The 26,240-nt window shown below is 46.7% G+C and overlaps 1 protein-coding gene across 2 annotated transcripts in view; it reads left to right on the top strand.

Moving 5' to 3' along the window:
• PRKG1 (protein kinase cGMP-dependent 1) overlaps positions 1-26,240 on the top strand; it is a 384,810-nt gene that overhangs the window by 267,329 nt on the left and 91,241 nt on the right. For both annotated transcript variants that reach the window (XM_053983678.1, XM_053983677.1), the window contains exon 5: positions 10,171-10,234. In XM_053983678.1, the coding sequence (XP_053839653.1) occupies positions 10,171-10,234 (64 nt within the window). The remainder of the gene's footprint in view (positions 1-10,170; positions 10,235-26,240) is intronic.

Raw genomic sequence — 26,240 nt, 5'->3', positions numbered from 1 at the left:
GCTTGGTCTCCCTGCCGAGGTAAGGTCGAACGTCCTGCCGAGCCTTACACTCGAACTCCGGCCAAGCCCCCTTGCCTGACTCTCCTACTAGGCTTGGGAAGCTTGGTCTTCCTGCCGAGGTAAGGTCGAACGTCCTGCCGAGCCTTACACTCGAACTCCGGCCAAGCCCCCTTGCCTGACCTTACTAGGTTTAGCTTGCTTGCCTTCCTGCCTTTCTGCTTACTCGGGTTAGTGCCTGCTCTGACGGGGACATCCTGCCCTGCCTTCCAGGGCCATTCCCCTATCTGCTCTGACGGGGACCTCCATCCATGCCTGCCATGGACATCCTACCTGCCCTGTTATCCTCTCCTGCCTGGTGGGGACATGCCTTTTGCCTGTTGGGGATATGCTCTCTGTCTGCCAGGTACATGTCACTCCTGCCTGCTAGGGCACCCCGCCCTACCTGCCAGGGACATCCCACCTGCCCACCTGCCGTCCTATCCCATCCTGCCGGCGCCGGGGACATGTCCTCTAGGACCTCCACATCCCACCTACCCTGCTGGAGGTATTCCCCTTGCCCTGATTGCCAGGGACTTACTTTGCCCATAGGTCACCTCCACACGCTCGGAGGAGGGCCTGCTTTACTTCTAAGGAGACGCCTCAGTCGCTCCTCTGTTCCACTCGCTTCCCCCCGTTCCCGGCCGGCCCCTTCGCAGGAGTCCGGAAACGCGGTACTAGCGGGTCCCTCTCACTTCGGGGGTCCGAGCTGCCGGCCCCCGTCTCATTCACTCTCTCATTCGCTCGTCTCCCGGTTTTTTCTTACCAATCCGACGCTCCTCTGTGTTGCACGTCTCACGCTGATCCTAGGGTCCGAAGATAGCCAGCAACTCCCGAGGGTCCCTCGAAGCAGGTGGTCCAGCTGTCCAGCTGTCCGGGGGTCCTCTTCGGGCGTGGCTATCCCGGACGAGCCCCCAAATTGAAATCTACAGGGCTAATGCCTTTATTAATGTTCAGCTCTTTATTAAAAAGATCAGCTGGGCAGGGGGCTCGACGCAGAGCTCGCCCCCGCAGTCGTAGCTTTCCCAGGCAGCCAGAAGGAAGGCGGCGTGCAGAGTCGGTCACTGGTGTCCCGAGCAGCAGCTGTCCTTTCTCCTTCCGTGGCACACCGGTGGCCCGAGGATGAGGAGGCGTGGTGTGCAGAGTCTGTTGCTGAAGTCCAGAACAACAGCTGTACCCGCTCCTTCCGTGGTGGCAGCACCAGGGCTCTCTGTCTCTATCTCCCTGCTTCTCAGAGCCTAATATAGTCTGTTCTCTCTTAGGTGATGGCGATGGTTAAAAGCCAGTCAGGGGATGTGTTTCCCTCTTCCTCAGCTAGGGCATTTATCTAGACTCCTCTATTGTGTTCAGTTTTTGATTTATATTCATTTTTATCTCCTAAAAATACTCCCATGATCCTAAGGGGTTTCTATTTGCATGTTAGTCTCAGAGTGGCAGCGTGGAGGGGTGGGGGGCCGGTTGTTCCCAGGTAGTTTAAAGAAAACAAACAGAGCAATTAGCTAATTAGCATTTCAATATCGGTCTTTTAGTGTTGCCATGGGAACTAGGAAAGCCCTGACCACGTTTCTGGGGAATACCTGGAAACTGTTCATAACATTAAGGATCTCTTTTGAGGCACACTATGAGAATCAGTCCCAAAAATCTTTTGTTTTCTATCTTGCTTGAGGTAATGGTCTTTGTTGGACTTCATTCTGGCGCTCCAGGGTTGCAAGGCCAGGCTGGACAGGGCTTGGAGCAGCCTGGGACAGTGGAAGGTGTCCCTGCCCATGGCAGGGGTGGCACTGGATTGGCTTTAAGGTCCCTCCCAACCCAAGCCATCCTGGGATTCTGTGGTTCAATCAAGAAGCAGAAAATTGCCTCAGTGCACCCACTCTGCATCTGTCCATAGGTTGAAGGGGGAGGTTTCATTTCCCATGAAACATCCTAGACAAAGGGGAAAAAGCAGGAGAGAAACTCCTTGACAGCAAACTGTTTTGAAGAGGTAATTACAGTGCAAGCCAAAGACAATTTAATTTCAGCTGTATTGCAAATGCAGGATCATAAAAATCAGTATTCAGGGCTATGAGGCTTTGCATGACAGCTTTTATCTTTAATCACCAGTGTATTTATATCAAACACAGTGTGGCCAGACGGACCAGGGCAGTGATTGTTCCTCTGGGCTGGCCCTGCTGAGGGACCTCCAGGGCTGTGTCCAGTTCTGAGTCCCCAGTCCAGGCAGGACATGGAGGGGCTAGAGCTGTGTCCAGGGAAGGGAACAGAGCTGGGGAAGGGGCTGGAGCCCCAGGAGTGGCTGAGGGAGCTGGGAAGGGGCTCAGCCTGGAGAAAAGGAGGCTCAGGGGGGACCTTGTGGCTCTGCACAACTCCTGACAGGAGGGGACAGCCAGGGGGGGTCAGGCTCTGCTGCCAGGGAACAGGGACAGGCCAAGGGGAAATGGCCTCAAGCTGTGCCAGGGGAGGCTCAGCTTGGACAGCAGCATGGAAAGGGTGCTCAGGCCTTGGCAGGGGCTGCCCAGAGAGTTTTGGAGTGCCCATCCCTGGAGGTGTCCAAGGAAGGGCTGGAGGTGGGCACTGGGCACAGCTGGCACTCCATGGGCTGGGAGGGATTTGCCAGCCTCAGTGACCCTGGGGTTCTGTGATACAACAGTGTTGGAAAAGCTGAGTGAGTTGGAAGGTGGAAAAGTTCTGCTTTGGTATGGCAGGTAGAATTTGATTTGCAAATATGAAGAAATGCCACCTGCTAGATCCAAAATCATTCTATCCCATCCTCCAAGGATTCCAGCAGGAGCAGGTTTCCTCTGGGAGGTGGCTCAGGAGCAGCAGAGTGATCCCTGTGCCTTAAGATGAGCAACCAGATCTGTGCCTGCCCAAACTTCACTGAGGTTTCCAGAGTGGCTGCTGCTTCTGCTAAGCCTTGGTAGCTCTCAGAGAGCAATTGTCCTTTTCAAGATGAATCATCCTGGGTGAATTCATGTGCAATGGGAGGAAGGGGTTCACATACCTGCTAATTAATCTTCCTCCCTCTCATTCTGACATGGACAATGGAATTTTTCTTTTAAATGAGTCCCATCTCCCCAGTGACTGCCACAGGGGTTGCAGTAGGAGGGCTCTGTGTGATAATGAATCCCTGTCAGGGAGAGGCAGGGATTGAGAGAGCAAGGCAAAACACTTCTCCAGAGTTCCTGCTCTGCCTATTGAACACAAACAGAGCCTGGGCTGAAAGAGGGTCCCTGGAACTGTTCAAAAACCACACAGATGTGGTGGGTAGGGATGGCTTAATAATGGACATGCCAGAGTTGGACTCTGCTCTTGGAGGCCTTTCCAGCCTTTCTGCTCCTGTGAGATCATTCAGGTTCCCCTCAGGGACACTGAGAGTCCTGGTCTCATGATGCCAGCAGATCCCTTGGTGTCCTTTCAGCACAAGAGGGAAAAAATGCAATTCTTGGCTATTGCTCTGCTTCACTATTTGCTAATCAGGGATAAGATCAGTTCTGCTTCTCTTCCCTTTTCCTGTGTGTAGTAGGGCTTAGGATATAACCAGATCCCTGGAAACAAATGTCCCACAAGCTCCTTTCAGGATTTTATTTCCCTGATAAGGGCTGTTGTATTAAAATACAAGTCCTCCGGGCTTCACCTGGGTGCCCAGCCTGTCCGGGGGAAAACCCTCAGAGGACTGGTCCGCGGGGAGGAGGTGGCGGGACCTGGCTAGCTCCACCGTAAGGACGAGAGGGCTCCAAAGTGGCTTTATTCCTAGAGGCTTTATTTCAGGAGCGTCGCAGGAACAGGAGGGTGAAACGAGGGACACGAACCCTCCAGAAGGGAGCGAACTCCAGAAGCCCCGAGGAAAGGCGGGGCTGGGTATTAAGGGCAAAGAAGTGGGCGTGGTTAGGGTACAAAACAGCCAACGGGCAACGGGTAAAGGAGGGGAGACAGAGTGGGGTTGCATACAGAGAACTAATCGGGGTACAGAGGAGGAGTGGTATTCTAACAGGAGCCAATGGGGACAACAGAATAACTGAACTTTCTGGAACTGGGGGGTATGCTAAACATTGATGGACAGCTCTTCTGGGGTGGAGAGCAGCAGGTGATTGGCAACCTTTTCTAAACTGTTGCTGCCTCCCAAGGGAGAGCAGGAACCCCTCCCACAGGCTGTGTAATGTAATGAGTGGCAGAGCATTCAAACTGTGGCTGTTCCATTTTCACCCTCTCCAAAATGAGTAATTGTGAATTGCTTACTGCCTGTGTGGCTATAGCACAGCAGACAAATCATCTGCAGCACCTGCATAGCAAATCTCTTCTCTCTTCCTGAGACTTCTGCTCCATGAGGTGCTTCCAAGGCCAACCCAAAGTGAAATTAATGGGAGTGTGAGTGGCTGTCACCCTCCCTGTCCCTTCCTCCTGGATCTCTGATACTCTTTGAGCTGTATCCTGTTCTAGGCCCTCACAGCCAGAGTGTCCTGGAGGGGCTGGAGCATGTCCAGGGAAGAGAATAGAGCTGGGGAAGGGTTCAGCTTGGACAGCAGCAGGAATTTCTGCATGGAAAGGGTGCTCAGGCTTTGGCAGGGGCTGCCCAGGGAGCTTTGGAGTGCCCATCCCTGGAGGTGTCCAAGGAAGGTCTGGAGGTGGCACTCAGTGCTCTGGGCTGGGGACAAGGTGGGCACTGGGCACAACTGGGAATCCATGGGCTGGGAGGGCTTTTCCAGCCTCATTGATTCCATGAATCCAAGCAAAAACCAGCCTTGACTTAGCAATGACCTGTGTGACTGAAGAAGGATTGAGGTTTTTGGAGAAATAGATACACCTTCTTTAAAATTAATATCTGCCACTTCACTTGTGGGTACCATGAATGAAAATAACCAGCAGCCGATCCTCCAAATAATATTTATTAATATGACATAAAAGTGGAATTAGCTTTTGATGCAGCAGTTTGCAACACAAAAGAAATGTATCTGGGAGGGTGGGCAGGCCCTGGCACAGGTGCCCAGAGAAGCTGTGGCTGCCCCTGGATCCCTGGCAGTGCCCAAGGCCAGGTTGGACTTTGGGGCTTGGAGCAGCCTGGGACAGTGGAAGGTGTCCCTGCCCATGGCAGGGGTGGAATGGGATGGGCTTTAAGGTCCCTTCCAGCCCCAAACACTCTGATTTTATGAAGTGATGCCATGATCCTGATGGAGCCAGCATTCCCTCCCTGACACAACTGGGAGCCCAGTGGGAGGCTGCCTGTACAGCTTCAGTTGTCCAAAGCAGCATCTTTTGGTGATATCCCAAATCAAGGATCAGCTGGTGCTGATCAAATGTAGCCTCAGTTCTTCTGGAGCTGAAACAGAGCTGTAGGAGCATCCCAAGTGTGCTAAAGAAGGACATTTGCATTTTCCAGCCTTCATTCCAGTTGGGTGCCAAAAAAAAAAGTTTCAGGGAACTCAGACAGCCTTAATTTCCTTTTACTGGAATGTTGGAGTCTGGAGCTCTGCTTACTCAAGGCACAGAGCAGTGATAACAACTGCAATTGTGATGGTGCCAAGCAGCAATAGAAGAGAGAGGTTTTGTTCCAGGCTTAACCCAGGAGAAACATCTGCCTCCGACCTGGATGAGCACCCTCACTGAACACCCTTCAGAAGTTTGGGAGTGCATCTTGAAAGGGATTTAGCAAGTGAATGGTTGTTTTTGTATCCTGGAGGCAGAGCAGAGCCAGGAGCCCTGCAGGTTGTAGTGTGTGTCAGAAGATAAATGTCCTGTTGGAGCTGGCAGCACCGCCACCGAGGCTGCAAACAACGCCTTGGGCCACAGCCAGCACTGCTTGGAAGCCCTTGCTGCTTCCTCCAGGAGCCATCCCATGGGATGGGTCACAGCCACGAGTCCAGGATGGATCACAAGCATGAATCCAAGCGTGGTTAATGGGGATGTTGCTTCTACCTGGAAGTTGAAAGCAGCTTGGTGACTGCATCCCCAGGGATGGAGCCACGACCTTTCCCACCTCCTTCGGGTTGGGCATATCCCTGCTCCTCCATGGGGACAGGGAGTCAATCCAGGGATGTTTTAGCACAGCTGCTTCCCCTGAGTTTGGCAGCTGGTGCTGGGCACGTTGAGCTCTCTGGGAAAATGTGTCACGTTTGGAGCCAGGCGGAATTGCTCCAGACAGGGAGCGATTCCCCATGGGAAATTCTCCTGGGTCCAGGAACTGCCATCCCTGCACAACATTCCATGGCTGAGCAGTGGGGAATGCAGCCAGAAAAATGTCACATCTCCTCCTTCCCCTGCTCAATGTCCAGGGTGTAGGGGTGGGGTGGCTGGAGAAGGTTCCTCACCCCATTCCCCGCGATGGCAGTCGCGCTGTCCTGATAAAATGCTGTTTGTGGATGGATTAAAATCATCCAGTTTATTGCATTTTCTGTTAAAACTCAAATCCTGGAGCTAGGGGTCTGCTTTGCCTCCTTGTTTGCTGCCTCTGTAGGATGGCCTGGATCCTCCTGAGGATCCCGGGCTGTACTTTTGCCAGGGGATTCTATCAAATAGACATAAATAATTTTCTATCCATACTTTTTAACACCCATATCACCTTCAAGAGCTTAGAGGATCCAAGGGGCTGCAGGTGAGCAGGAGGTCAGTTGTGAATAGCTCTATTCCATCCCCAGCTGGATTCCATAGCCTCATCCAGGGAGGAATTCAGGGCAGGTGGAGAAATTACTCCTCATTAAGTGGAATAAGAAGCAGCTGGAGAAAGTCCCTTATAAGGACTGGATAAGCAGAGTAGAAGGAGCTCTATGGTGCTGGGAGAGGTTGGTGAGTTGTCTGTGTTTCTTCTATAATTGAATTCCAATCATTAAACTGGAAAAAACTTCCAAGATCATCAACTCCAGCTCTTCCGGGGCAAAGTGAGAGATGGCTTTGGAACAAGAGGAACAAGTGAAGTCTTTCACTTGTGCTGCAGGTAGGGAGAAAAGTCACGAGTTTCAAACTTTGCTGAAGCCTTTCAGTGTTGCATACCTGAGTATCTCTTTTGCTAGCTGTAGCACTGTTACTGTCTGGAGTGGGTGTTCAAAAATCTTCATTATTGATGGGATTTAAGGAGCAGTGGGAGGAGAACTTGTTGGAGAAAGTCTGGGTTTGTTTGACCCTGCTTTGTTGGGCAGAACAGTTGTTCCTTGAACAGCTGGAGCAGTGTTTGCTGTGATTTCTTCCACCCTAAATACATCCCAGCTCAAGGGCTGAATGTTTGCCCTTCTATAGTCCCAGCCTTTTTCACACAGTTGTAGAAAGGGAAATACAATTTTCCTGCCTCTTGCTGTGGTGATCAAAGATTCCCTGGGAGATTATCTGCTCCCATTTGCCTCCCTCCCGTGTGTTTTCCCACTTGGAGCAATTTGCAGCTTAGCTGTGATGCTCAAGGCTCTCCCTGGAGAGCTGAGGCTCCATTTGCCTTTCAGGGCAAGTACCCACCTGGAAATAATAATGGAAATGCTCCCTTTATACACAAGTCATTCAATAATCCAGGCAGTTCTTGGAGGGAATCAAGACTGTTTTATGAATCCATTTAATATTGTCCTGTGGGGAACACAGGGGAATTTTTATTGACCTGGAGAATCAAGTCTTGCTCTCTTCTTATCAAAGAAACTCAAATATTTGGCTGTTTTGTCACTTCTGGCTGTTGAGGGGAATTCTGGCCTGCCATAAACCCGCCTAAATCTGGGATATTCATGGTGTAATTCCATTATGTGTTTGTCAACAAATTGCTTTTCCCATTATTTGCTCTATTGCAGAGTTGAAGTTCTAGGCTTTTCTCATGGCAGGAGTTGGAACTTAGGACTGATTTCTCTGTTTTTTTATGGATTTGGTCTATAATAGATGTGTTTCACTACCTTTCCTTGGATTTCACAGGCATAATTATCCATAAAAAAATATCCTGTGGTGAGTTCCCTCCCAATTTGGGAGTTTAAGGGTGCAAAAATCTGACCACTTGACCACACTAGAATCTGACTTGTCCAAGGCTGTTATCTTCTCCTATAAGTTCATTTCTCATTTGGGAATGCTGGAAATGATGTAATGAACTTTCATTTTATGCTTAGGCCTGGCTGTCACACAATTCCTGTCCAGTTGTTTGCTTGCTCCTGTTACAATGTGGGCCCATGTGCTCCAGTAGTAAAAATTTCTTCCTAAGGAAAAAAAGCTGTTGTTGAGAGCATGAAAGGTGGTATTTTCTGCATTTATCAGCCCAGATTTGTCTTGCTATTGTTAAATAGATTCAACTGAAACTACTGGGTTTTTTTAAATTAAAAAGAAGGGTAAATGACCAGAGAATAATTTAGGCTGGAAAAGACATTAAGGATCAAGTCCAGCTGTTCCCTCAGCACTGCTGAGCCCCACACTGACCCATATCCCCAAGTTCCATGGCTCTTAAACCCTTCCAGGGATCCTGCTTCCACCTGGGCAGCTCCTGCCAAGGCCTGAGCACCCTTTGCATGCAGAAATTCCTGCTGCTGTCCAAGCTGAGCCTCCCCTGGCACAGCTTGAGGCTGTTTCCCCTTGGCCTGTCCCTGTTCCCTGGCAGCAGAGCCCGACCCCCCTGGCTGTCCCCTCCTGTCAGGAGTTGTGCAGAGCCACAAGGTCTCCCCTGAGCCTCCTTTTCTCCTTAAATCCCACCCAGTGCCACCCCTGCCATGGGCAGGGACACCTTCCACTCTCCCAGTTTACTCCAAACCCTGTCCAACCTGGCCTTGGGCACTTCCAGGGATCCAGAGGCAGCCACAACTTCTGTGTATTTTGGGTTAAATTTTTGTTGTGTCTGTGTGTTTCCTTCAGCATCACCTGGGACTATTGATGGTTCTCAGGTTTTTATGGACAAGAGATGATGAGAAACGAGAGTACTGCACATCACAGGCTGGTTGAGGATGGGAGAGACATCTAGAGGTCCTCTAGTTCAGGTTGCCATGGACTGTGTCCTGATGGCTTTTGGGTCTCTCCAAGGAGGACAATTCCACAGCCTCCCTGGGTGGGGCTGTAAGGCAGTGGAGATACAGCTGCAAAGTCAGGATATTCCCTGGAGCTTTGGAGACCCAAACTTGTGTCCCCCATCCTGCTCCAGACTGATTTAGGTGCAGTTCTGTGACCTTGGCTCAGGGGGCTCTTTATGGCTGCATCGTCTTCTCATCACAGCGTGGCCTGGGCAGCCTTTGCTGAGGGAATTGCTGCCAAACAAGTGACAAAGTCACCTTTTTGGCTGAAGAAAAGCCACAAATTTGGCTGTGAAACAGCCAGGGAAATGTTCAGAAACTTCCTAGGGCTTGGATGGGGGCTCAGTGCTGCAGAGCTCTGTGCTCTGTCCTCCCAGGTGTAATTTCACTCTTCTATCCGGGGCTGCTTGGAGCTGATCTTCCCTGCCCCCTTTTTGGGCTGCATTTTATTTCTGGGGGCTGAAGTAGATCTGGAAGGAATATGACTGAGCAGGTTTGTGGCACACAGGAATTCCAGTGCATCCTGAATGGATCCTGCTGCAGTAAGGTAGAAAAATCATAAAGAAAGGCTTGCTCCTAAAATCAGTGGCTGGCCTTGTCAGGCTAGCCCTTTGCAAGTTCCCACATGAAAGCAATCCTGGTGTGAGCAGTTTAACATAACAATCTATTCCTAGGAAAAAAAACCAAATTGCACCTGTATAAACTGATTTTGCACCGTTAGATAGAAAAATGAAAACTAGCTCTCACAAACAACTTTTCCTGCACATACTCACGGGGGGTTTGAGTGACCAATCAATACAGAGTAACAACTTGTTAATAACCATTAAAGTAATTGGTTAGAAAGCTACTGACCAATTGGAGTCCCACATGAGGTCTGTAAAACTGTATAAAAAGGAGTTATGTGAATAAAGATGGGTCTTTTTTGACCATGAAGAAAATGGAGTCCACGTGATTTATTCCTATAGATCCCTAGCTGATTGCCAGCTTTAGGGGTGGCTCTCCAGAGGTTTATCCCACTGGTCTCCCATCATCACCAAATCCATCCTGGCTGCTAGAAAAGAAGCAGCTTTCCATGATATCTTTTTCCTGTTCATCCCCAGAGCATGAAGGAAGAATACAGAGGAGAGGAAAGCAGCTGGATCTGTGCCCTGTGTAAAGGGATCCATTAATGGAGGTTTCTTTTGTATTGCAGCGTTCCCACATTCCAGAGCCTTCCCGAGGAGATCCTCAGTAAGCTTGCAGATGTCCTGGAAGAGGTAAGTGGTTGGAATATTGGACTTTTATGAGCTCAGAACCTTCTGCTGGCAATATCTAGCCTCTTCTTTTCCCCAAAGAGCAGCTCCCCAGTTTGGCAGCCATCGAGGCCATGAGAGGAGTTGTGGGGAGAATGAATCCAGTTTTGAATAGGGTTTATATATATATTTAATTGGGGTTTTATCCAGTTGGGGAGTGAATCAATCATTTCCTGTGGTGTCCAGAAGGGAATGAGCTTCTCCAGCCTGTGGGTGGGTGGTGGGGAGGAGGGGAATGGGAAAATGTGGTCTCATGTCAGATTTGATGGCACGCTTATTTTGGAGGGTATTTTAAAGGTGTTGTGGGAAAGGTGCTCTGGGAAGAGTTGCAGCAGTGTTGAGATGTTGGGGTGGAGTTGGGTTTTGCCTGCCTGGCTTTAACTGGGGTCTTGTTAGGGCCAGGCTTTTCATAAGTCTATTTAAAACAACAAAGAAATCACCCATAAAACACCAGCCAAAAAAATCCTCTGAAAAAAAAACACAAAAAAACCCCACAACCCTTAAAAATGTGAAAAAACCCTAACCTGCACCATACCAAAAAACCCCAAACCCCCCCAACCTTGCCCTATAAGCAGATGTAAAATATTTGGGTCATATCACAGTTTAATCCCAAAATTCAGGCTCCCTTCTGGGCCTGAGGAATTCAATATCCCAGAAAGTCATTAATAAACCCTTCCAAAAGGTGATTTAAGTGCAGGGAATGAATGTGTGCCAGTAACTTATTTCATTCCTGTTGGCTTTTCTTCATCCATGCCTCTCCATCAGGGAAGATGTTCCCGTGGATTTGGAGGAAAAGTGCTGCTGACATTGGAGTTGATTTGAATTCTTTTTTTTCCTGAGCTTTGCTTGGGTGTTGTTCCTTCTCTGCCTTTTTATTTAGTGCCCAGATAAATTCTGTGGCTCCAACAAATCAGCTGTTTGTCACCCTGAATAATTGCATATTCACAGATAAGCCTTATTCCCTTTACTGCCAGGGAATGCTCTGATTTAGGGAAAAAAAAGGATATTAATTCCCACTGCTGTAAATTCCATCTGCCTATCTCAAAACCCCACTCCCAACCAGAATTTGCTTGGATCATATCACCAGCATTATTCTCCTCCTTAACTCTTGATAAGGAGCTTAAAGTCCATAAAACTTTTCCAGAAACACTTAAAGTTTCATGGCAGGGGGAAAAAAAATCTTAATAAATATCAGTGAAGAAATGAGGCAAGAAAGCAGCATTTATGGGGAATAAATCTGGATTTTTTTGGGTGGATGCTTGCAGTTTTCTGTTTGGAATGAGTGATATTTTCTCTGGGTTTGTATTGGATTGAATAGGCTGTGTTTTGCATAAATTAAAAATAATACACAGATGTGAGAGTGATTTTTTTAGATATGAACTCCCACCTGGCTACAGCCCCCTTTCCATAGGTTACACCTGTAGTATTGGAACAGCCCTGTGGATCATGGAATTTTTAATATTACATGGAAAAATGTGTCTGGTGACTCACACAAGGATTATCGGCGTAGGACCAATATTGCCAATAATTTCAGTCTTTATGGATAATTTCATTTAGCAAATGGAATTAAAATCCTGAAGGGAGTAGGATGGGGAGTCTGTTCCTGGCATGGCTGAGGAGTGGGATGAGCTTTTGGTGGGCATGGGCAGTGCTCAGAGATCTGGGCTGGCATTTCCTCCTCTCCTTCTTTTCCCCCCTTCATTTTCATTTGGGGTTTTGTGGCACAAAATCAGGATTTCTTTCCTATCCTTAAGTTGCTTCAAATTCTGGCAGTTTTTTCCTTCTTTAAGGTTATTCCCTGTGCTATTCAAATGTAAAACTTGTAGGATTTCCACCTCAAATCAGGTGTTCAGGTACTGATAGATGTAATGAAGGTTCCTTGACCTCTTCTCATCTGAAGCCACTTCCAGGTACTCATGATCTTGTAATTTTCCATTTGATCTCACATTCTTCATTGTGTCTACCGCTGATTCTTGTAAATTTTGTTCTCCATCTCCAAACTCCTACTCCTATTTCAAAGAAGGATCCTGTTTGCCTGGATGTCAGGGATGGAGTTGCTACCTGCCTGAAATCTGTCCCAGCTCCACTGAATTGGGGTTTTCGGGGAAGGGGAAAGAGGCAGGAATTCTGAGAGCCAGGGGCAGCTGCAGTAACTAATTCCAGACTGGTTTGGGTTGGAAGGGACAATTAAGGATCATCCCATTCCACCCCCTGCCATGGGCAGGGACACCTTCCACTGTCCCGGGCTCCAAGCTCCATCCAGCCTGGCCTTGGGCACTGCCAGGGATCCAGGGGCAGCCACAGCTGCTCTGGGCACCCTGTGCCAGGGCCTGCCCACCCTCCCAGGGAATAATTCCTTCCCAATATCCCATCCATCCCTGCCCTCTAGCAGTGGGAAGCCGTTCCCTGTGTCCTGTCCCTCCATCCCTTGTTCCCAGTCCCTCTCCTGCTCTCCTGGAGCCCCTTTAGGCCCTGGAAGGACTCTGAGCTCTCCCTGGAGCCTTCTTTTCTTCAGGTGAGCACTCCCAGCCTGGCTCCAGAGGAGCTCCAGCCCTGGAGCAGCTCTGTGGCCTCCCTGGATTCACTCCAGCAGCTCCACGTGCTGTTGGTGCCCCAGACAGAATTTCAAGTTCTGTGGCTGCAGATGCACAGGAGGAGATTGAATTAAGGTCTCATTGGCATTTTCAACCCAGACCTCTTCATCTGCATTTCCTAATCCTGTTCCTTGGCTGTTTGGGATTTGGCCTGGTAATCCATGGGAGATGTTGTGTGCTGGAGCGACAGAGGTGCTTTGATTTGCTTACAAAACCCTGCAAATCAGTTTGTTGTGCAGATAATGTCATGTCTAAACCACGTCCCGTGGATTTGTCTCCTTCCTTGTGCATCCAGAACTCAAGCCAGCTTTGACATTTGTGTGTGTGTGTGTATATGTTTATGGATTATTGCTGGATGTATAGAAATTTAAAGTGCTCCAGGCCAGGCTGGATGGGGCTTGGAGCAGCCTGGGATAGTGGAAGGTGTCCCTGCCCGTGGCAGGGGTGGACTTTAAAGTCCCTTCCAACCCAAACCGTTCCATGATTCTCTGACAATACTTTATAACACGTTGAAATATATAATATTTATCATAGTTGCAGCGTAAATAGATATTTAAATATACATCTGGCTAATTGCCCTAAATCCAGCTGTAGAGCACTTGATTAACTCAGCCTGGGTTAACAGGAGAGCAGGCACAGCTTGGCAGTGCTGGGAATGCCATTCCCACATCTCCCAGTGTGCCTTTTGGGAATTCTTTCACTGGAAGCATTAATATTCAGATTTTTAATTTATTTGAATGTCTACTGAGATCCAAGTGCCAGTGATGTGTTTAGTCCAGCCCCAGGTAACCTGGCCCGGGCTCCCAGTGAATCCGTGGGCAAACAGCAGAGCCAGACTGAGGGGAGAGGCAGAGAAATGTGCTGAACCCCACAGGCAGAGGCTGCCAGGGATGGAAACTCTTCCTGCCATGCTGGGTGCTGAAATCTGGGATCCCAGCTCCTGTCTGCAGCCACTTCAGCAGCTCAGTTTGTGTGCTGGGAGTCCCTTGCCAGCCTTTGTCTTGGTCCTTCCTTTCACTTTAATTCCAATGAAAGACTGAATGTCAAAAGGCACAAATGTTAAAAAAATAAAGCACAACCCAAAATTCTTCCTGGTTGCTTGTGGAGCTCCTGTTGTGGCTCCTGGTGGAGAGTGGGATCTTGGAGGAGATCTCATGGCTTAATTCAGCTTTCAGAGTTGTCCTGGCCTTCCCAAGCATCCTTCCTGCTCCATGCTGCCCAATTAGTATGGATCAGAGGCCTTGGGATGCCTCTGGTTAATTAACAGAGGCTGAACACAGTTCTGCCTTTGTGGGATTGTGTGGCAACAGTGAATAGAAGAGGGAAATGTGCAAAATTAATTAGCTTTCCATAGAATCCGTGGTTTTTAGGCTTGTTTAGGAGTGAGGATGGCTCTTGGATAAAGGGAATCAGGTGCCTGGTCTTTCCTGCAGGCTCTGCCATCACCAAGGCAGGTATTGATGTGATACAGAGCCAGAAATCAGATTTGAGGGAGAATTCAAAATAAGCAGGGAAGAGTAAAAGGTTTTGGGTAAGAAAAAAAATGTTGATTTTTTTTTTTTTTTTTTCCCGTCAAAGGAAGCACTCTGGAGCATGTTCACTGGAGGAGCTGTGGGACAGGGTAATGCTGCCTGTGGGGCCATCAAATCAGCTTCAGTCACGACTGACTCCATCACAAATGGACAAAATTTTGACTCAAGTTTTGCTTCCATTAATTTTCCAAATGGTGCTCATGAGAACACAGCTTTGAGTTTGCAGGTGCATCAGGAAGTAAAAGCTTTCTGGGGAAAAAAAGGATCAGAAAATAAAATGCATCTGGAGAAACTGGAGTGCAGGAATACAATGGAGTCAGTGGCAGGAGCAGCTCTAGCTTTGGATTGAGATAAAATATTTTGTTTGGAGTTAAGTTTTCCTTTTGATTTTCCTTAATGTGGGCATGAACCACATGAAGGGAATTAAAAAGAATCTGATTGTGTTAGCACAGGAAAGGAGTTCAGTATTCCCTGGTCTCTGTGGATTCTTGTCAGGAATGTGGTTATCCTTGTGTGTGTTAATTGCTCATCCTCTGCTCTCCTGCAGTGATAGAAATGGGGCAGGATTTGGGGTTTTTCTTCCCCAGTTACGCAAAACTTATTGTTAAAAGGCGATGTCAGTGGAGAAAACCTTTGGGACTCTGATTACTTCCTAATGTCCCAGTATCCCATCTATCCCTGCCCTCTGGCACTCTGAAGCCATCCACTGTGTCCTGTCCCTCCATCCCTTGTCCCCAGTCCCTCTCCAGCTCTCCTGTTGGCCCCTTTAGGATCTGGAAGGGGCTCTGAGCTCTCCTTGGAGCTTTCTTCTCCCCAGGTGAGCACCCCCAGCTCTCCCAGCCTGGCTCCAGCCCTTGGAGCAGCTCCATGGCCTCCTCTGGATTCACTCCAGCAGCTCCACATCCCAGATCAGACATTCCATTGCAGGTGGGGTAGAAAATCTGTTGCTATTTCTTCCCATTTGATTTAACATCAAATCCCTCCTTTTTTTCCCCAGTAAAATCCTTGTGCTGAACACAGAGGAAGGCATTTCCTGGAGTTCCATGCTCTTGGCACATGTGGGAACTTCAGGTCTTCTGGTGGGACCTGCTGGGTGTTTGTGTCAGGTGCAAGGAGCAGCTTTTGGCCTCTGCCAAATGTACTTTTCAGGCAGGGAAGGGTGTTCTCTTTTTAACTATGATTTATGAAATGAATATAGAAACTTCTCAAGAAGCACCTTTTGTTCAGGCTGAAAATCCTGGTGCTATCAGAGAGATCTTTTTCCAGAAGCCTTCCACAGAAAGCTGGATTCTTCTGGAGATAGGGGAAGTTTAGTAGCATCTCATTTATTGTCAGAAGTCCCCCTGCCCTTGTCTCTGGGCTCCTTTGCTAAACCCCAAGCAGAGGAGCTGGGTTGTTGGTTTTCTTTCAAGTGTATGTTGTAAAATCCATTGGAATTAGGCCAGAGCATCCCAGCTAGGGAATTGCATCTCCTCCACCTGTCCAAAGCACAGGGATGCATGGAAATCTCCATAAGAATCCCAAGGACGCTCAAAAGGATGGGAGTTGTAAGATTTTCTCAGCTGTCAGAGAAGAAATTGTTCCCTGGGGGGGTGGGCAGACCCTGGCACAGGGTGCCCAGAGCAGCTGTGCCTGCCCCTGGATCCCTGGAAGTGCCCAAGGCCAGGCTGGACACTGGGGCTTGGAGCAGCCTGGGACGGTGGAAGGTGTCCCTGACATGGCAGGGGTGGAATGGGATGATCCTTAATCTCCCTTCCAACCCAAACCATGCTTCCTCCAAGAGAGTTCTATAGTTCCTTGTTTTCCAGCTGCCTTTCCAGCACTTTTCCAGCTTTTCCCCATTCTTTGGGCACCTCGTTTTCCTCAATCAAGCTCCCAGTGGTGGGAAAAGCCACTCCAGCAGTGCCATGGCCACCTGTAGGACATGTAGCAAAGGCAGCATCAAACAACAAAAAAAAAACTTCCCCAAATTTGCTTCATCCCAGGATTTATTTTCTTTAATTTATTGTTATTAATTTTGGCAATGGTGCATTGAGTGGATGATCAGGTTTTCAGGCTGTCACTGATAAAATGTTAATTTCTAAAGCTGCCCCTCTCAGGTTATGCAGGTGTTGGGATTTAAATATTCCCTGTTTCCAGTTGGATTAAACCTATCTGGTCGATTTTTTTTTATGCTCTCTGAGAGGATTCTCCAGCTGATCTGTCACAGTTATGAAAGAAAAGAAAAACAAAACATTTTTTGCTGTAATCTTAGATATTTTCCAGGGTTTCACAGATACGCAAAGGAAGGATTTAAGCAAATCCATAATTTATTATTTGCCCTGGTGGACTTGCAGGCTCTATTAGAGACACACAGGATGGATGTGGATATTTTCACAGCACCTGGGACAGCAGAGAGGTCACAGGGGAGAACTCAGGAGCCCCAAGTTGTCTCTTCCCTGATCCAGCCTTGTTCCTAATTTCTCAATATCTGTTTGTTCAGTGTTCCCAGTTTCCAGAGGCTCTACAGCAACAGTGGGGCAAGGAATCCATGGAATCTGCTTTTCCAGGCATTTTCTTTGTTGCAGATATGTTGGGACCGATGGGTTGGTGGTTGTCCTTCACTTCTTGGGTGGAGAAAATGAAATCAATTAATTCTGACTGAAATTTAATTAAAATTTGGGCATTGGGGGGGCTTTACTGTGGTAGAGGTGGCTCAGCTCAAGTCCCTCTTTCCAAGCCGTGCTCCTGACAGCCTGAGCCAAGTGATTTTTGGGATAGATTTCCCCATGGAGAGGTTTCTGTTTTGTGCTGAGGGCTTTGCTTTCAGTGCTGGATTCTTTTTGAGAAGCTTGGAAGGAGAGCATGTGGCTCTCTGTTCTTTTGGGCATCTCCTGGGAATTCGTTCAGCAGTTTCCAAAATTCACTAATTCTCACCCACATATCCCTACTTTCAGACATGTTTGGGCTAATCTTGGTGGGAATGAACCCCAGAATCAAAAAACAGCCTGGTGCTTACTTGAAAATATTCCATGATTTCCACCCTTCAACCCTGAAGAAGTTAACACAGACAATGTCTTTTTATCTGTAAAAACAGAAAAAAAAAATTACAATCAGCAATTATATTAAGGAAAACCCAAATATTAATTACTCTGAGTGTTTTTCCTTTGATTTCAACATTTTCCCTGCTGGATTTTCCCATAGTGTTGCCCACAGTGACACCTGCTGGAATCTGGGACAAGGTTGGCTTGCAGGTCCTCTGGAGTGAGTCCTGCCAGGGATTAATTAGGAAAAAAATGAAGGGAAAAGTTTATGAGGTCATGGAGACACCTGCGGCCACCCAAGGAAGGGCCACCAGGCTTGGAATGCTGGGAGTATCAGCTGGAGACCCTCCATCCATGGGATCAATCTTAAAAGCCAGCTTTAAAGCAAAGATCAAACATGATGATGGGGAGATCCTCTTCCCATCCCTTTGGGATATTTTCCTCAAAGTATGTTCCTTTTCCAAGGAATTTATTTCCCTTGGGAAATAGGATTGCTCATACTTGAGGGTTTGTGCCTCTCTGGTTTTAAACATCCCGTCAGAGGCCTTGGGGATGGGTTTGAAGTTCCCCATTCTCAGGGTGGCATTTGCAGTGTCTGGGTTGTAATAATAGGAATTGAAAAGTGTCCTCGAGATAGCAAAAGCCATTTCTTAATCCATGGAATGGGCTGGTGCCAGCTTTAAGCTGCTGCTGTCCTGGGATTTTCCCTGTGTGGGATGGGATCCCATCTCCTTTGGGGTCAGACTCCTATGCTTGTAAATCCAAATGGCCATTTCCCAAATTCCTGCAGAGAAAGCCATGCAAAGTAGAATTCCAAATTTAAAAAAGCACTGGTGAAGAAATTTTGGGATCGTTGTGTCCTTGCCTCATAAGGCAAGGGTCAGTTGTGCCTTGTGCTACAAATCTGACCTAGATTACCTTTCCCAGCCTTGCCCTGTTTTTTTTTTGTTTTTTTGGTTTTTTTTTGTTTTGTTTTTGTTTTTGTTTTTTTTTGTTTGTTTGTTTTTGTTTTTTTTTTGTTTTTTTGTTTTTTTCCAGGACTGGTATAAGAGATGCTCCCAAAAAATTTGCTCTAAAGCACAAAATAGCTGGGGAAAGTCCAATATTTAAGTGGGATCATTTCACAAAAGATTGATGGAAGTGTGGCTGCTGCAGGAGAAGTTCTTGATGTGCTTCATCCTTCAGAAATCTCAACTTTTACCATCTTCTGAATTCAGGATGTGATTTATTTTTTTCCTCACACCTTCCTCTTTAGTTACTAGTTGTCCAAAATCCTGGAATAAGTTGGAGGCAGTGGAAAGGTCCTGTAAAATTTTCCTCCAAGCTGAAATAGGCTCATGCAGCTCCAGCCATGTCAATTTTAGCAGCAGAGATTCTCTTAAACAGTAAAAAATACTGATTTCTGCACTTAGGGAGGAGATATTTTGCATTTTTATTGTAAAATACAAGCTTTATCCCAATTTTCCAAATTCTGTTGTCAAGGAGATGGTGGCAACCCAGGTGAGGGGTTCAAGGCAGCTGCTTTTTCGTTTGGGAAAAGTTGTTATTGATGTTTGTTTCAAAAATTAAGATTTCATCTTTTCCCAGTTTATACACAGAGTGAAAGTTCACTTGCTGCTTTAATAAATATATTTGGGGCAAAGATTTGATCTTATGGAAGTGTACTTCACTTCCAGAATTCCTTGTTGAGCAGACTGGGAATGGCTGAGTTTGTGTCATGTGGGTTGATAAAATTCTGCATTTTTTTTGTACCTGTTGGGAAGTTGATAAGAGAAATCAAGGGGAAAGGAGGATATTTTCCAGCAACAGCCAAAATCCATGGGGATATAACATGGAATATGAAGTGTGTGTTTAATTAATCTGCCAAATTCAGGGCTGGTTGTCACCTGCACAGAACCCTCAAAATGGAAGCAACTGGTGAATTCAGGGGTTTAAACTGGGAAAATGACCTGTTCTAGTAAAGGTCTGTAGAGGATTGATAAATCCAATGCTTTCCATGATTTCCCTTCCAATAAAGTTGGTTTCCAGTGATAATTTGAAGTGCATTTTCATATGGAGATGTAGAGTCTCCTCTTCAGTCTAGACCACAAAAAGAAAGTACATTTCATAGCAGGTGACTGGAAAAGTGGCTGAATATATTGAATTAATGTGCATTTTTTTATTCCTCATGATCGATTCTGAAATGAGTTGGGATCCTGGTGACAATGCAAATACCTGGGGTGAATAAGCGTGTGAAATTTGGAGGAAATGAAGGAAAAGAAATGAAACAAATGTGTTGATTTAAGTTGTTTACTTCCAGTTTCATTTTGGCAAGGAATTGATTCCCATTCTAATAACTGCGTAACAGACCTGTGGATTTAGGGAGAGCACACACATTCTTCCATTATGATGAGGGAAACCAAATCAGAGCTGTTTGAGAAAGGATTGAAGGGCAGCTCTTCTCTTGCATTTCAATGAAATTTAATTAAACCCCCACGGACTTGAGCTGCTGGTGATTGGAGAGAGGTTTTGTCGTGCAGTGCCATTGTGGGGTTCTGTTTCTGGTTGGATTTCCTCAAAGTTCCTGTGTGTAATGTCCAAAGGAGGCTGGGAATGTCATGGAATTATAGAGATTTCAATCCTACAAAAACCCAGAATTACTTGTATGTGACTGGCCTAGGGCATGAAAAGTCTTAATTTTTTTTTAAATTGTATTTTTATTTTAGCTGAATTTTACTGCTTGCTAATTTTTACTTGGGGTGACTGATGAATTGATTCCACTCTGATGCCTGGGGATCCTTTTTCTAATTACTGATCCTCAGCTAATTCTCCACATTTCACAGTCATTATCTGTGAATCTAGTATTATTTAAATTCCCAAGCAAAGCTCATTGGGGTTTTGACCCCAGTTTGTGGCTTGATCTGTAGCCTAATCCCACTACTGCCTTTTACCCAACTAGTTTATCTGTTTTCTCCCCTGGAATTTTTTTTTTCCTCCATATCAGTTCATCTTGTTTTCCTGGAAAATCTTGTTGCTACAGCTTGTCTCCCATTTCTCCTGACCACGTGCTGTTCTCACCCTCTGTCATCTCTGTGCTCTCTCAATCCTTGAACTCTTTGAGTTCTTTCTCTTGATCCTTGAGGTTGGTCTTGACCTTTTGCCTTCTTCACCCCCCTCTGTATCTCTGAACTTCCCAGGTTTCTCAGCATCCTCAACCTCCCCAAATTCCTGTTTCTTCTCAGCAGGCTGTCCTTAAAAAAGAGCAAAGTTTGAAGCACAACAAATCCTCACCCACACAGGCAGCTCCTGCTCTCCAGCCAGTGTCAAGGGCATTGCAGGAACGGCAGAAGGAAAGGGCCAGGAGCTCCTCCTATCTCGTGCACCTGCCCTTTGGGAAGCAGGAACCCTGGCCAGCATTTGCCAAACGTGGTCCCTTATCCACCTTGTTGCCTTTCAATGATCCCTGAAAATTGCACTTGGCAAGCGTTGGGGTGCAGTCCAGTAGAATGTAAACAAAAGGAGATAAAATCACAGCCAAAAGGACAATGTTGTGTTTTTCATGACTGGGAGGTGAAACCATTGAGGTTTATCCCTAGTTCATGTCCTTCTCCTTAGTACTGCTTGGTTTAGGGTGCTTCTGAGATGAGCTGTGTTTGTTCTGTAGAAAACCTAATAAATCCTGTTGGATAGCTCCCAAATGCTCCTATTTATCCGCTGTTAATTGGCATGAGGGGAGTTTGGTGAAGGTTGGGTGTTCTGGTGTAAAGACTTCGATGGTGTAAAAGGAAACCAAACTGCTGAGCTGTGTGCTCTGGGTCATGGAAATGCCAGATATGTGGAGCTGCTGCTTCTTTCCATATGAGAAGTCAACCTTCAGGCAGGTTCTGAATTATCACAACAGTAGTGTCTTGTTTACAAGAGACTTGAATTCCTGGTGGAAATTCAGCCTGGGTTTCAGGACCAGCAGTTTCACCTGGGGAGTTGTCAGACTTTGGTCAGAGTTGCAAAAATCAGTTTGGAGATAGCCTTTTGCTCTAAACTGGAATGTTGAGTTTCTCTCTTCCACGGTTCCCATTTGTATAACATTATTCCCATCTCCTGTCTTGTCCCAGCAGCTCAGCTGGGAGAAGGCTGGGTCCAGCTCACTTTGTGCAGGTTTTTTTTCCCTTTGAGACACTTGAAAGGGGAGGAGGTTCTGAGGAAAAGGAAGAGCAGGAGGGTGCCAGCCCTATCTCCTTCCCTCTTGCTCACTCTAAGCACACCGCAGGGAACAGCACCGCCAAACACCAAAAGAAACAACTAGAAATTAAAGCAATCATTTAACCAAATAGCTTCAAATTAGGAACATTTCTCACATCTTTGCATTTCAGGAACAGTAGGGCCCTGTTTTTTATCCCCTTTGTTTTATCCACTTCAGTGTGTATCCCATATGGATTAGGTGGAGGCTGTGCTTGCTTTTGCTTCAATGAAATGGTTGTTGAATATCCTTTTTTTACTATCCCCATACATCCTTTTAGATTCCTTTTCCCTGGAGCAATCCCTGTTCCTGAGTCCTCAGCAGCACAGATTACATCTTGATATAATACAGATTTATTTTGGTACAACTTCTGAGCACAGATGAACTTGTGGGGAGTCATCTCTTAAATCATAGTTTCATTTTAAGCAGCTACTCTTGGACCAAAGGGTTGGATCAATAATCCTCATGTGTACCAACTATACCCAACCCTGGAATTCCAGGATTTGTATTATTCCAGAAGCTGTGCTGTATCCATGCACAAAGAGCCCCTTATGGATGTGTATTAAGGGCCTTGCTCGGGGATGGTTTTGCAGGAATTGGAAGCAACCCATAAAGTGCAGAAGGCTCCAAAATTGGAGAAGACAGCCAGAGTGTCCAGCTCATTCCCAGAAGTGTTTTCCTCAGCGCTGTCACAGCCCATTAAGGAGCCACAGTGAATCAGTGCAGAGGAAATGTTTCCCAAAAGGATTGGACAGGGAGACAGGCTCCTGTCACAGCACAGCTTTTGCTTTAAAATACATACTCAGAGTGCTGGTGGGATATCGAAGAGCTGTATCTTTAAGGAGGAAGAGGAAGTTTGTAATGCATCTGTATGAAAAACAAACAAACAAAAAAAAAAGCTGCAGGGTATTGCAGCTCAGTTAGAGACAGCTGAATGAAAGCAACAGGATCCATGGAATGGTTTGGGTAGGAAGGGACATTAAAGCCCATCCTGTTCCACACCTTCCACTGTCCCAGGCTGCTCCAAGACCCATCCAGCCTGGCCTTGGGCACTTCCAGGGATCCAGGGGCAGCCACAGCTGCTCAGGGCACCCTGTGCCAGGGCCTGCCCACCCTCCCAGGGAACAATTCCTTCCCAATATCCCATCCATCCCTGCCCTCTGGCAGTGGGAAGCCATTCCCTGTGTCCTGGCACTCCAGACCCTTGGAAACAGTCTCTCTCCATCTTTCTTGTAGGCTCCCCTCAGGTCCTGGAAGGCCATAATTAGGTCTCCTTCCTCATCTCCTTTCTCAATTCTGTGTTCCATAATTATTGTGGAATAAAGGGAATTAGTTAACCCTCTCTTCCCCTCATCACTTAATCTTCCTCATGTTTTAATTTCCCACTTGTTGCCCTCTAGTGAAGCTGCTGCTTGGGTATTGAGATATCTTAAGTGTCAAAAATTAGGGATAAATGATGAGAGGACCACAAAAGCATAATCCTCCCCTCTGGCTATTTCAAGCAGCAGCATTTTTAGATAATCCCCTGGGAGTAGGACACACTGGTAAAACGAGGGAAACAAATCTGTCTGATTCTTAAGGAATTTAGTACAGAAGACTGATATTTACCTCCTTGGTTTTGCAGCATTTTCAGCAAATAAATATATTTTTCCATTTTATTTTGTTTGCATACCTGTTGTCATTTTTAGGATGTTTAAGGCAGCAAATTCTGAACAGGAAAAATGAATCTTCTAAAAGCTGCTTCTGTTTGGAGTTTTGCTGATAGTTCTGGGAATATTTTTTAAAGCATCAGCAAAATAACATATTTAGGTTATTTTTATTTTATTTTAAAAACACCCTCAGTGCAATGGGTGGGACATGGAGAACTGTCATCAACCCCATGTTGCTGTCACTGGTTTTTGTGGTGCAAACCCAACTCCAGCTTTGAAGTCTTTGTTTCAAAGACACCTTTGTGCCTCTGCTCCCCTGAGGGGACCTTTGGCGCCGTGGGTCACGGAGCATTCCAAACACCCCGTTTCCCACCTTTTCCCAAACATTCTCAGCATAAACACGGCAGTCAGAGGCATCCAGGTGGAGGAAAAATAAGCTTTTCTCAAGTTTAACTGTTGGGTTGGTCTCCAGAGTGGAGGTTTCTCCATGAGGCCTGATTCAGCTCAGACATGTCATTTTTAGTCAAGGATTCCTCACAAGGCCTGGGCAGGCTCTCAAGCATCTCAATTTTAGTCAAGGTTTCTCCATGAGGTCTAATTGAGGTTTTTCCATGAGGCCTGATCAAGATTTCTCTACACAACCTGGTCAGCTCTCAAACACCTCGTCTTTAGTTGAGGTTTTTCCACAAGGCCTGGGTGGGATCTCAAACATCTTGTTTCTCCATGAGGACTGGGTGGGGTCTTTAACATCTTGTTTTTAGTCAAAGTTTTTTCATGAGGCCTGGTTGAGGTTTCTCCATGAGCTTGGGTGTGATCTCAAACATCTTGTTTTCAGTTGAGGTTTCTCCATGAGGCCTGGTTGGGCTCTCAGACATCTCATTTTTGGTGGTATTTAGGAGCAGAAGCTGCAGTTGAAGTTTGTGATTGATCAGCCAAGCTCAGTGGGCCAAAGACCTCAGCCAGATGTGAGGGTCTGAAGTTGCAAAGGTGATGGTTGCAAAGGTGGTGGGTGAGATTGCCTGGTGTGTTGGGGACAAAGAAATTAATCACACATTTAACTGTTCTGAGGTGGATGGATTGGGGTGGTTGCTGAAATATGGTTTGTACATTGCTTTGGGTCCTGTGTCTGTGGGACATTTTCATCCTGGGGAGTACTGAGACTCAAAAAATGAGTTTGTTTACAAGATTTGGTGCTCCACTGTTCCTAATTTTGTCCATTTTCAATATAAGTTGGTCTCATGAAAATCCAGTCACTCCTGAAGAGAATTTGCATTGGGTATTTCTCCACTCAAAGAAATATCCATGTCCACTCATGGACATTCTGCGTGGGATGAGGGATTTAATAAAATGGGATAGTTGCCTTTTTTAGCACAAGATTGGTAGTTCTCCTGTGGGATACCTGGAGCAGGTCATGGAGACCTATCCATGTCTTATCCTCTCAAACTGGCTGAGTGAGCATTCTTCCCCCCACCCCCCCCTTTGGTGCTGGGATTTTTTGCTCACTTTGAGTAAAACTGACAATAGAAGTAAAGGGAATAAAAAACCCTGGTATTTTTATAGAAGCTGTTCTTACTGGACAAACAGGGATTTCCATGGGAGGCAATTAATGGAGGACTTCAAAAGGATGAAGAGTTTCACTTTTGTTCATTTAGGCTGGAAATGCTGTTTTGTGGAAGATTCCAGCTTCTTTATATGCTGAGGGACAGGAAGGGAGGAAACAGCCTCAAGCTGTGCCAGGGGAGGCTCAGCTTGGACAGCAGCAGGAATTTCTCCATGGAAAGGGTGCTCAGGCCTTGGCAGGAGCTGTCCAGGGAGGTTTGGAGGTGTCCCAGGAAGGGCTGGATGTGCTCTGGGCTGAGGACAAGCTGGGCATGAGTCACCAGATGGACTCCATGGTCTTGGGAAGTCTTTTCCAAACTCATTCTGGGATTCTGTGAACTTTTGCCAGAATGCTTCTTCAGAGATCTGTCATGGTACCTGAGGAGGTATTGCTGCCTCTCAAGTGGGGCTAAAAGCAAGAGCCTTGTCTTTATTTCGACTTCCACGAGCCCTGAGTGAGCTCTTGGGCACTTTGCCTGCCCAGGATGGTGCTCTGACACCGGGCAGATAGCAAGAATTCCATTAGAAGGACGAAGCACACAGGTGAGCTGATTTCTGTTAGAAAACAAGGATTTAACAGCAGGAGCGCTGCTAAAGGATGGGAAGGATGGGTTGATTCAAGCAGGAAAAATTGCGGGTTGAATTAGCTGTGAAAGAAATGGCTTGGAATACACAAACATGAGGATGTGGGTGAAAGGGAGGGCGTGAACAAAGACACCAGTGAGGGGCAGGTGAAGCGAAATGAAAGCTCTGGGCCTTCAAGGAAGGACTAGAGGAATGTGATTGGAATGCTGGAAGAAGGACTTGGCTGAGATTAGAGCTCGGTTATAAAAGAAGAGACAAAATACGCTGAAGTAAGAGGCAACTTTAGGTGCTTTGAAGCTCAAATTTGTGTTCCTTCCATTCCTTTGGCAGAGTTCTGGGTGGGAAGTTTGGGAAGACTCATGCATGGGAACAGTTAGGATTTGTGGGTGGGATGTTTGAGAGGACTCACAGGATGGGAAGAGCTGTGTGTGGGAATGATTGGGGAGATTTAAGGGTGGAATGGTTGGGTAGAATTTATGGGTTGGAAGGCTGGGAGAACTTGTGGGTGGAAATTGGTTACAGCAGCAGGACTGAGACTCAGTTCTACAGTGGTTGCTGCTGGTGGTAGCTGGTGAGCAAGACCAAGAAATGTCCTTTTAGGGAGCAGGTTTATCATGTTAAATTGCCCAGAAGTCATATAAAAATACCATTAATGTATCTAATGAATATGGATTACCTGTTGTAAATTTAGAAGCCATTACCCCAGTATTTTCATTAATTAGATTTTTGGGTGCCTCCAAGATTCCACTTGAGGGGGTCTGATCCCAACACC

The sequence above is a fragment of the Vidua macroura genome, chromosome 8 (assembly GCF_024509145.1).
Source record: "Vidua macroura isolate BioBank_ID:100142 chromosome 8, ASM2450914v1, whole genome shotgun sequence".
NCBI classification, from domain to species: Eukaryota; Metazoa; Chordata; class Aves; order Passeriformes; family Viduidae; genus Vidua; species Vidua macroura.
The sequence above is the reverse complement of the archived record's forward strand: the minus strand, read 5'-3'. Positions and strand labels throughout refer to the sequence as shown.